The sequence below is a fragment of the Pipistrellus kuhlii genome, unplaced genomic scaffold (genome assembly GCF_014108245.1).
Source record: "Pipistrellus kuhlii isolate mPipKuh1 unplaced genomic scaffold, mPipKuh1.p scaffold_m20_p_1, whole genome shotgun sequence".
Taxonomy (NCBI): domain Eukaryota; kingdom Metazoa; phylum Chordata; class Mammalia; order Chiroptera; family Vespertilionidae; genus Pipistrellus; species Pipistrellus kuhlii.
Window position 1 is genome coordinate 86,235,899 of NW_023425404.1, and position 12,269 is coordinate 86,248,167.

A 12,269-nucleotide genomic window follows, 5' to 3' on the forward strand; every position below is an offset into this window, starting at 1 on the left:
TGTTCCAAAGTTCCCTTAGTCTCTCCTCCTGTTTTTTAAGTTTGTTTCCCAGTTGCTGCTCTGCTTGGGTATTTTTTCTTACCTTGTTTTCTAGCTCACTGATGCAGTCCACCGCTTCTTCTAGTCTACTGTTGATACTTTCTCTTGAGTTCATTATTGCAGTGATGTCATTTTGCATTTCCTCTTGGTTCATACACATGTTGTTGAATTTGTCCTCTATCCTTTTCAGCATCCATATGATCATTGCTCTGAATTCTTTCTCTGTCATGTTGCTTACCTGCATTTTATTTACTTCCTTTTCTGGTGATACCTCCTTTTCTTTCATATGGGGGCTGTTTCTTTGTCTCCCCATGATTGCTCCTCTCTGGGTGTCTGGTTATGTAGCTCTCTGTCTTGCGTTGACTTAAAGGCACAAAATACAACACACCAAGACACAACACACAGGGCACCAAACACAAATGTATTCACGATACTAACCCCAAATAAAGGTGACCACCAGAGAAAAGAAAGTCAGTGGAAAGAAAAGAGAGCAAATATGATATTGAGCAAAGGAAAAAATGTAAAAGAGAAAAGAAAGAGAAGCAAAAAGAAGGGGCATAAAATATAAGTATATGGGGAGAAAATGCCAATAAAACAACTAATCCAAAAATGCAAACAACAAACACCCAGAGATGAATGCAAACTACAAACAACAACTAATACAAAATACGTAAACTACAAACCCCCAAATAACAAACACCCAGATGAATCTGAGAAAGTGTAGCCTATTCCCAGAAGGTAAGGTCAAGGAATTGAATGAATGGGGAAATAGCCCCGATTTAGTATAGAGCAGGTAAAAAGAGAATGAGTGTATAAGAATAAAAGTAAAAAATTAAAAAAAAAAAATATATATATATATATATATATACACACACACACACACACACACACACACATTACAATATATATATGCACACACACATACTGTAATGTGTGTGTGTGTATATATATATATATATACTGTAATGTGTATATATATAGATTATATGTGAAAACTTATATAAATTTTTATATATATTTTTATATATATAAAACTTTCCTCCTTTAATCTATGTATTCATTTACTATTGGAAAAGGAGAATAGGGAATAGATAGGAAGAGGAGGAGGAAGAGGAGGAGGCGCGGGAGGAGGGGGAGGAGGAGGAGGGGAAAGGGGGAGGAGGAGGAAACTGACCTGCTTGGCAGGTCTGTTTCCTGTCAGGTAGACAGCACAGTATTGAAGTTCCCTGTGCTCCATTACTCCTCTGTTTCATAAGCCACAACCCTGTTTTCAAGCAGTCGGGATCCCTTTGTTTCTCAGCCTGCATTTAGTTGTATTTACACAAGAGCCAATTTCTGATACAACCCCTGGATGGCAGTGTTTCTGTATTGATATCTGCTGCTAAAACGCTCCTTCCCTCCCCAGGGTTAGATTGCTTTCCCTGCAGCACTCAATACTGGGTTGCGGGGATAGACTGCCCTTGAGCTGGTTTTCTGCTCGTCTCTCCGCACTCTGATTCCCAGGTTCAACAAAAACAGTTTTCCCCTGCAGTCTCAGTGAGTGTTTTTTAATTGAAGGTCCTATGTACTAGACTTAGCAATCAAAAGCAAGTATTTAAAAAGAAAAAGAAGAAAAACACCACAGGATGCATGCCGACTCCCGTCTTTTTTTCCATGACACTCCACAGCCGGCATACTGGTAGAACTTCAGATTGCCTTTCTGGGCCCAGCCCTGCTGTGGGTTAATTTCTGTAGTCCCCTTCTGCCAGCAGCCCTGTGGACCCCCTTCCACATTCAAGGGCTACACTGACCCCAATAGCCCTGGATTTTGTAGGGCACAGTCTTCCTTTGAGACTCTTTCCTACTATGCATGTTTCGCACGAGTTTCTCTCTCCAGTCTGGATCCCAGATCTCACCTTTCCCTAGGTGATACCTGACCTTTTCATCCATGGGTCCATGGATTACCTCACCAGCTATGTTTAATTCACAAATTCCAGGTAGATGTAATTGATTCAACTATTCCTTCTATCTGCTCTTTGAGAAGGCACAGGGCTTGTCTGTGTATTTGCGATGTTTTGTCTCCTGGACAGACTTGTTAGGCACCCGTGGTCAGAGAGGCTGGAATCTTGGTGTTCCTGGGTTTGCAATTGAAGCAGCTGATCCCTAGGATTTGGGGTTGTATGGTCTGGGAGGTATCTGAGGTCTCCCCAGTTGAAGGTAAGGCTGGGCTTCAGATCATGACTCTCCCCTTCAAGATGGCGCGGTTTCTGTGGCAGAGCTGGCCACTCCTGGAGAGATTACAGCTGCAGTAGAGACTGCCCAGCCAGGTGAGCCCCATCTGGCAGTCTCCAACAATTCCTTGGAATATAGCTGTCCCTCATTCAAGATACATACACTCCCCACATGTCCATACACTCTTCTTCCATTCTTTCACTCACACACAATCTTGCAGCCTGCTGTTGCCTTTGCAGCCATCTTGGCTCTCCCACAGTTTCTTTCTTTTCTTTTTTTTTGTTTTCTTCTCTTTTCTTTTCTTTTCTTTTCTTTTCTTTTCTTTTCTTTTCTTTTCTTTTCTGTCCTGTCCTGTCCTGTCCTGTCCTGTCCTGTCCTCCCTCCCCTCCCCTCCCCTCCCCTCCCTCCCTTTTCTCCCCTTTCTCCCCTTTCTTCCCTTTCTTTCATTTCTTTTTTTATACACACATACACGAATTTTGTGCACCAGGTCTCTAGTCTATAATATAATGTTACGTTGTAACATCTATAATGTTATTAACATCTTACATTCTTTTTATACATTAGAATTAATGCACTGATAATGATGCAGTATTATTAACTAAAGTTCATGATTTATCTAGATTTCTTTAATTCTTACCCATTGTCTGTTTCCTGTTGTTCCAGGATTCCATCCAGGATGTCACATTATATTTAGTTTTCATGTCTTCTTAGGCTCCTCTTGGCTACGATAATTTCCCAGGCTTTGCTTATTTTGATTATCTTGATAGTTTTGAGAACTATTGGTCAGTTATTTGGAAGAACTTCTCTAAGTTGATATTGGTCTGATGTTTTTCTCATGATTGGGCTGGGATTGTATATCTTGGGGAAGAAAACTATACAGGTAAAGTTCCATTTTCATCATATTTTATCAAAGGTACATACTGTCAACAAGACTTATCCTGTTGATAATAACCTTGATCACCTGATTGAGGTCATGTTTGTCCAGTTTATCCACTCTAAATTTACTCTTTTTCATTTTCTATGCTTCATTCTTTGAAAGAAGTGACTATCTGAAGCCCACTTAAGGAGTGGGGAGGTAGGCTCTATCTCCTTAGATGATGTATGTTTGTACTTCCTATATCTGTAGATGATGAATAACAGTCATGATCAGCTGAGTGGGTTCCAGCATGTGTGGCCTTGGCAGGGTTCAGACACTGATCACTTAGCCCCTAGATTGAAGCCTAAAAGTGCCTCTCAGAGCCTGGTACTCTGATGAAAATGTGACCTGTGGAATGCATTGGTTATGACCTGAAGACTGCCTTCTTGGACCACTTTAATAGTTTCTAAGGAAGTCAAATGACATCTGTACAGTGATGAATCTGAGATGTGCAGTTAGGACTCTCCTTCTGTGGTTTTTTGTCCTACGAAGTTTGAATAATAAAATTTACAGACTAAAAGGTTTTAAATAAAAATGTGGAAGAAAATAAAATTTCTGATGGACACACTTCTAAGAACAAACTGGAATTACAAATAAAATGCAGGAAAACTTCCTGAATAATCAATAGAAGACGTACTGGATAGAACCCTGATATACAAGGACCAGAAGTGGAGACCACATAGAGGCTGGTAGGAGGGTTGGAGGCATGAAGGGGCTGGCCAGGTGTCCACAGAGAGCAACTGAAGATCTGGAGAGATCTCAGCTGAGAAGGGTTGCCATTAAGAACTCTGGGTCCCCAGAAGAGAGCAACAGAATTGAGAAGGATACCCACCTCTGGCTGTGAAAAGCAGCAGGGTTCTATTGTCTGCCAGGGAACAACAACTGGAAATTCAGGCTTCCTCTTAAAGGGCCAATGCACAGAATTTCTTGTGGAACCACCCACCTTGTGCTCCAGCAGAGGGAGGGCAGAATGGACTGAAGCAGCTTGAACAGAAGCCAAGACTGGGTACTCAGAGGTTAGAGTTCAGAAAGTAGACACCACTGGTTTCCTGTGCTGAGTTATTCCCTCACCCAGCAGAGGAGATCTTTCCCACAGAGACATTTGCTAAATAGGCAGCCTTGCCTGAGGGGAAGACAATTGGCCCACCTATTGGAGAACATCTTGTCCTGAGGACACTTCCGAGACTAAAAATAACAATTAGCCTCCAGGGAGAAGTAATTGTCCTATTGAAAAAAACTCCACATATGAGGACAGTGGCTTTGGGGGCAATTCAAGTCAGAATCTTGTCAGTCTGTAGACAGAGGCAGTCTTGGGAGGCTTTGAGTCTTTGCAAGATCTAATTAGTCAGAAAAAGCCTTTAACATTCTCCTAGAAATTGAGAGGTGTAGAGGATCTATCTACTACATAGTCACAAAGCTAAACTAACAGTCAAGATGAGGACACAAAGAAACAACCCCCAAATGAAATGACTAGAGAATTCCCCAGAAGAAGAGGTAAATGAAGTAGAGATAAGAAATTTATCTGAAACAGAGTTCAGATGAATGATGATAAAGATGCTCAGCAGTATGAGTAAAAATAGTAAATATGAAAACAGAAATGAAGAATGACATAGTACAAATAAAGAACACATTGGAAGGAATACACACCAGATTACAGGAAGCTGAGGATCGAATCAGTGAATTAGAAGAAAGGGTTAAAAAAATCACTAAAGCAGAGAACTAAAAGGCGGAAAAAAAATTAAAGACAGGAGGACAGCTTAAGGGAACTGTGGAACAATGTGAAACATACAAATATTAGAATAACAGGTGTGCCAGAAGAAGCAGAAAGAAAGAAAAGATTATTGGACATGTTTGAAGAAATAATGGCAGAAAACATCCATAACCTGGTAAAAGAAAGTGTCACCCAAGTTCAGGAAGCATAGAGAACCACAAATGAGAAGAACTCAAACAGGCCTATGCCCAGGCACATGATAATTGAAATGCCAAAATTAAAGACAGAGTTAAGCTTAAAGTCAACAAGAGAAAAGCAATTTATTACCTGCAAAGGAGCTCCCACAAGGCTGACACCTGATTTCTCCTCAGAAACTATACAGAACAGAAGCAAATGGCATTAAGTACTCAAGGTAATGAAAAGCAAGGATCTGAAACAGAGATTACTATATCCAACAAGGCTATCGTTCAAAACAGTCAAATCAAGAGCCTCCAGGATTAAAAAAAAAAAAAAAAAAAAGCTAAAATAGTACATCACCACCAGGTGAGCATTATAAGAATTGCTAAAGGGACTGCTGTAATGAGAAGAAGAAATAGAAAACAATTAAAATGCCAATAAATAAGTACCTATCAATAATAACCTTAAATGTGAATGGGTTAAATGTGTCAATCAAAAGGCGTGGAGTAGCTGAATGGATACATAAACATGACCCAACTATATGCTGTCTATAAGAGACCTATCTCAGAACAAAAGATACATATAGGATGAGAGTGAAAGGATGGAAAAAGAATTTCCATGCAAATGGAAAAGGATAAAAAGCTGGAGTAGCAATACTCACATCTGACAAAATAGATTTCAAAATGGAGGCCATCACAAGAGACAACAAAGTTCATGACATAATACTAAAGGGATCAATTCATTAAGAGGATATATAACCCAGGTAAATATATATGAACCCATTATAGGAGCACCTAAATATATTTTAAAAACAAAAAAAAAAAAACGTCTAGTGGAATTTAATGGAGTGATAGACAACAATACAGTCATAGTAGGGCACTTTAATACCCCACTGACTTCACTGGATAGATCTTCCAGACAAACGCTTAACAAGGAAACAGTGACTCTAAAAGACACACTGGATTAGATCTATTTAAATGACATTTATTGAACATTTAACTCCAAAGCAACAGAATATACATTCTTCTCAAATGCACATGGATCATTCACAAAGATAGATAACATGTTAGGACACAAAACAAGTATTCACAAGTTCAAGAAGATTGAAATCATATCAAGCATCTCAGATCACAGTGAAATGAAATTAGAAATCAACTAAAATAAAAACATCCAAAAACATTGAAACACATGGTAGGCTAAATAGCATGTTATTAAACAACTAGAGACTTGATGCATGAAATTTGTTAGGGGTGGAATCCCTCAGCCCAGATTGCAAGAGGGCATAGGACAGGTCAAAGTACCCCACCAGTGCACTGGGCCTCTAGTAATAATCTATACATATAAAAGCCCAGCGATCTGAATAGCAGAATGACCGTAACAATTGGTTGCTTTGACGTACACTGCGATGGCCAACCAGCCCGGTTCCAGGCCCCCACCAGCCCCCTCAACCTTACACGGCTCCTCCCCCTCACCACTGGCTGCAGCCCCTTCCCTTGACCAGCTCTGCCCCCAATTGTATGCTCCACTCCAATCAGGGTAGGGCCAACGGTCTGGGGGGGAAGAGGCTATGGGTGGTTGGCTGGCCGGCCCTGCCCCTGATTGGGGTGGGAGGGGCCCATCGGGCAGATTTGCCTGGCCAATCTCCCGCAGCCCCTCCTCTTGGCCAGCCCCACCCCAATTGGCCACCATCGGAGCGGGCTGGCTAGACCCCACCCATGCATGAATTTGTGTGCCGGGCCTCTAGTAATAAATAAAAATGTGGAAGTTTTATTATAAATGTACACAAACTCCCCCTGGGGGAGGGGTACCCTATTGGGAAAAACTTGCTCCCTCTAATGGGAAAAAAATCAGTTCTGATATCTCATTTTCTTTGTCTATGAGTTTATAAAGGCTGGCAGCTCTTTGTCTGAATATGTCTCTTTCTAATTGGACTCTTCCTTAATTTATTTCCCCTGTGCTCTCCTAATCAGTCACACTCCTGCAGAATATCAGTTTCAAAGTTCAAAGCCCACTGGGTGCCCCCTTTCCCCCCCCCCTATTTTGTAACATTCCTCTGGCCTCTGTGAATATATGTCTTCCTCCCTATGAGCCCCCTTTTATTCCCTAACTGCCCCACTTGTCCCTAAAATTTCTTTAAAATCCAAATATGTCATTCACATGCTTCTCCAGTTGCCAGGAAGTAAGAGGTAACTCTGGGTGATAGAGACTCTAAGATTAATGACCTAGTGTTACACATTAAAATGGAATTAGAATGATTTCAGCATCATCAGACATTTTTTGTTTTGTTAGAATTTTGATTCTGTAATCTTGGATTCCACTAGTTTGCTTGCATTTTACTCTTTCCCCATGCCTTTGTGAATAGTTTTGTCATGTACAGTCAACTGAATCCTGTGTTATTTTGTAATTGCTCACTAAACTGTATTTTCTAGAGACTCCTTAGGGTAGTTCTTCTCATGAATATAAATCTGAAAATTGAATAAGAGTTTCCTAGCAGTGATCTAAGGATATCGTTTAGAAAAAAAAAATCAATTGTATATTCTTTCATTTGGCAGAGACTTAAAATACTCAAGTGGGAGTTAACTAAAGAATTTCCAGCTGATCCTTGAATATACCTGTGCTGGCAAGTTTTGCTAAATTGCATGCTATTAATTGGAGCTTACTATGAATGCCATATCTCCCTATATAACAACTGCCTTTCCTTAATAATGGGGCGCATATGTTATTTTTTTTAAACATATTTTATTGATTTTTTTTACAGAGAGGAAGGGAGAGATATAGAGAGTTAGAAACATCAATGAGAGTGAGTCATCAATCAGCTGCCTCTTGCACACCCCCTACTGGGGATATGCCCGCAACCAAGGTACATGCCCTTGACAAGAATCGAACCCGGGACCCTTCAGTCCGCAGGCCTACTCTTTATCCACTCAGCCAAACCGGTTTCTGCTGGGGAGCGTATTTTAATACCTACTTCCTTTAGTTAGCCCTAATATATATAAGTATCTAGAATACTTATTAATATGTATCAACTAAGGTATAAGGTAAATAAGTTGGATAATCAACTTTTTGCACCAAGCCAATGAGAGCCAATTTCAATGGGGAGCCTGGAGATTTTTTTGTTATCTTCTTTGTATAAAGGGATAGAGTCTTAGGCATATGGGTGAAGATTATTTCACAACCTCCTTTTTCTATTGCCTTAAAAATCTAGAGGCTTAGTTAATTCCATTTTCAGTTTTCTGTTTAGTACAGTTTTATTATATTTTAGAGTCCCGGTGCATGAAATTCATAGGTTAATCAGAGCTGATCTGTGGTGTAATCGGGGAGCCCCTGCTGACACCTGCCTTGGCTGGTTTAGTACTTGCCCACTTGCTTGCCCTGCCCCCCTTCTCCCCCGCTGCCACCAGTCACCTCCCTCTTCAGGGCAACCAGTGGGGCGATGGGAGGGAAGGTGTCCCACTGGCACCTGCCTTGACTGGCCTGGCACTGCCCACTTGCCAGCCCCACCCCCTGCCGCCACTGCTGATTGGGGCCTGTGGGCTGGGAGTTGCACTGAGCGTCTGCTCCCTGGTGGTCAGTGTGCATCATAGCAACTAGTCATTCTGCTGGTTCTTCTACCAATTGGTCTTATATAGGATTCTTGGACTTTCTCCTTGGAGAATGAGTAAAGTTCATCATCTATCTTTGTAAAAGATTTAATCTGGGTCTCAACTGCAATTCCAGTTGGCCTGGCCTGGATCTTTACCTAAAGAATTAGGATTTTCACACAAATAAAAATCATGATAAAAAATAAAAAAACGTTAGTTTTAGTATAATAAATGCCATTTAAAACTAAAATCTCCAAATATTAAGAAGCTTACTGAGCTCTGTTCAATGACATCCTTTATTTCACCAATGGTCACCATGACCCAGTATTATTACGGTTCAGTGAGAGAGATTTGGAAACGCATTCAGTCCCATATACAATAGTTAAGAGTGCCCTGCTGTTTGACCTCCTGGAACTTAGTTGAAGGTCTTTCTACTTTCTGTGCTTCAGATAACAGAGTGGACTCTTCCTCCTGGATCCTTTCACTGTTCACCACTGTAGCTGTCTGACAAAACAAAGACCCAGTGTCACATTTAACTCCATTCTACCTTTGTTAAGTGCAGTCACCTTTCCCAGATGCCATTGTTTGTGGCCATTTTATTAGATAAATCACTTACACAAGAATTCTGCCCACCTGCATCAGTATTCCAGAGCCAGAGCTTCTATGTAGGTGTTGTTCCTTACTCATTCTGCAGGATGATGTATCAATTAAGCAAGCACTCAGGCCCTGCCCTGCACTGGCATCATTCTAGACACTGGCACACAGTGGGCAAAGTGCAATGTGGTCTTAGTCCTCAGGGAACAAATACGTGGTTTACTAGGGGGAGAGACCAAGACAGCAATGTGGTAAGTAGAAGGATTACCCAGACTAATATGGGGGGAAATCAAGGTAGATTTGCCCTGTTATGATTTCTTATTTTATTACCTTTCAGTAAACTGTTTGTCACTTTATTAGCTATTTTGTTTTGGGGATTTCAAATATGTTAGTTTCTTCTCATGATTTTAACTTTGTCTTTTAGTGCGTACAGTGCTCCTGTTAATTCTAGGGAACACCTGTTATATGAGAGCCATAAAAGTCTAGATTTTAAAGATTTAAAAATTGCTTTTTTTTTAATGGAGCACTGAAAAAAAGAACAATAACCTTTCGGAGCAAATGAACCATTATTTTATATTTTTTTTATTCAGCAAATAGTTGAATGCCAACCCCCTCTTGGCAAAGCCATATTTCAATAGAAGAGGCAGACAAGATTCTGATCCCCATCTCCAAACTTCCCTGGGTGTTCACCATTGCACCTTATTTTACATACAGTGGGGCTGTTACAGATTGCAAAAGAAGCCATAGGAAACTTCTGCGTTAGAGGGAGCATAGGATTCTTCTGTCCCTGGGTTAGGAATCAGGGGAACCAGTGGAGGCTCCAAGGAGGAGCTGCTATCTAACGCTGTGACTTTTCTTAATCTGCTCAGTTTTACTTTCACTAGGGATAGTTTCCCCTCCCCCTTCTTTCCCCTTTTCTCTTCCTCTTTCTTCTACCTCCGCCCCTCCTTCTCCCCTTCTCCCTTCTAGATGGCTGACCCCTGCTGCCTCCCCTGCCCCTCTTCACCCATATAGTCACTGTCTGAAGTGGCCTTGCTTCTTTAGTTTTATGTTTCACTGTTAAAGAGACCACTACTCAGAAGCCCTGTATAGTATTGTAATACCTAGCTTTAACCTTGTAATTTCTTCTCCAAACTATTAGAAGACTTCAGAGCAGAACATAATAGACTTTATCCCTCCCTCGCCTGTCCCTTGACCCTCTCTCCAGATGTTAAAACAAGAGGAACTCTCATGGCTAAGGCCTGTCCCCTTCTTTTCTCTCTCTCCCCTTCTCCCCAGGTCATTGGATCCATGCCCACAACTTACTCTGTTTGTGTTGTCACAGACTCTCAGATTTCAATCTCAGTGCTGTTTCCTTTGTGCTCCAGACCTGCATGTATGCTGCCTAACTGGCATTCTCTGGGACATCTCAGATAGAAAACATCTACAGCCATCCTTGTTATCATTTTTCACCAACCTCTGCTGCCTGGTGTTCCCTATCTCAGAAGGTGTCACCCATCCAGCTGTGTGACCTGGAAGTCTGGGACCTCCCACAGCAGCCCAGTTGTTGGGATCACAAGAATCCCTGGAATGTGACTGCCAGTCTCCACTGTCAAACCCTGCTTTAGAGGACTGCTTCATAATCTCCTGATGCCTCTTCCCGTCAGCTATGCTTCCTTCCAGCCCCTCTTCTCTCCGTAGCTGGAGGGGTCACTGCCCCCTCCACACTTTATCTCCAGTGATGAGCACAGAGCTGGTACTTACTGAGTGCTCAGTATTTTACAGTGAATAAAGTCCTCCTGTTTAACCATACCTATCATCTATTGTTCTCATCCTGTAGTCTTTTTTGTTGTATAATATTAGTCAGCTATGGCATTATCATGTTTTTCCATTTCCACATTCATGTCACACTTCACAAAATCACTCAAGATCCTAAAGTACAGCCTCCCCTCCAGAGTCCTAATGTTTTTAACTTTTCCCATCCCAATATGAGCAATAATATTATTTAGCAGAATATAATTTCTATTTTATTTGTGTATTTAACATCTCCACACATTAGTTTTTAGAAATTGCATATTTTAAGACTTTACAGAAATTATAAACTATGAATAGTTTTAATACTATAGATTTTGTCTGTATTAGCAAGTTTTTTGAGAAGTATGATAATTAGATTTGTCCCTTTCTGATGCAGTTCAGGTTTATAAATGATAAACTGTAGAAAAAGAATTCCATTGTTCGGAGAAATATAACAGATTTTTACCAAAGGAAACTTTAAAAGACATTCTTTGTTACCCAACTCAAGTGGTGTGGCTTTGTGGGTATTTCTGATGTCTATCCTCAAACTAAATTATGCCAGTTTGTAAATCCTATTTTATTTTCTATCTTTAGCTGAAATTTTTCATTAAAAATGTGTTTGTCAACAATTACAGAATGTGTGCATTATACACCAGACTGTTTGAGCTCTTGACTTTTTAAAAATAAATATGATCAGGTATTAAATCCTGTTAGAGACTGGTGAAATGTAATCAGGCAATTTTAGAATTTTATGTGTGGTAGTATGTGAGAGAAAACAACTCAAGTTGCTTATCTCTGGCATTGTCTTTTCTTCCAGGTATACCTTGAAAGACTTTTAACATATGCAGAGATAGATATCTGTCCAGCCAACTGGAAGCGAATTGTTCTGGGTGCGATCCTGCTGGCCTCCAAGGTGTGGGATGACCAAGCTGTGTGGAATGTGGATTACTGCCAGATCCTGAAAGACATTACAGTGGAGGACATGTGAGTGTGAGTGTGTGTGTGTGTTGGAGGGAAGAGCAGTGGAATTGTTTGGGAAGGAGAATGTCTTTTGAATGTCTTTATAGTATAGTATAGTATAGTATAGTAATAGTATAGTATAGTATAGTAATGAATTTGATTGAATGTCTATTGGGAGCTGATGATATACAATGAAGGCACGGTAGTGGAATATTATACATAAAAACCTGTATTTCCCTTCATTGTGGATAATGAATAGGTACTGGCAAAGCCTTTCTTTACTTTCATTAGAAAGGTGTAGAATAGT

General features: G+C 40.6%; 1 protein-coding gene across 2 annotated transcripts in view; it reads left to right on the forward strand.

Annotated features, from left to right (window-relative positions):
• Window positions 1–12,269, forward strand: part of CCNY (cyclin Y) — a 137,579-nt gene that overhangs the window by 106,853 nt on the left and 18,457 nt on the right. For both annotated transcript variants that reach the window (XM_036454909.2, XM_036454912.2), the window contains one exon: window positions 11,820–11,986. In XM_036454909.2, coding sequence (XP_036310802.1) covers window positions 11,820–11,986 — 167 coding nt within the window. The remainder of the gene's footprint in view (window positions 1–11,819; window positions 11,987–12,269) is intronic.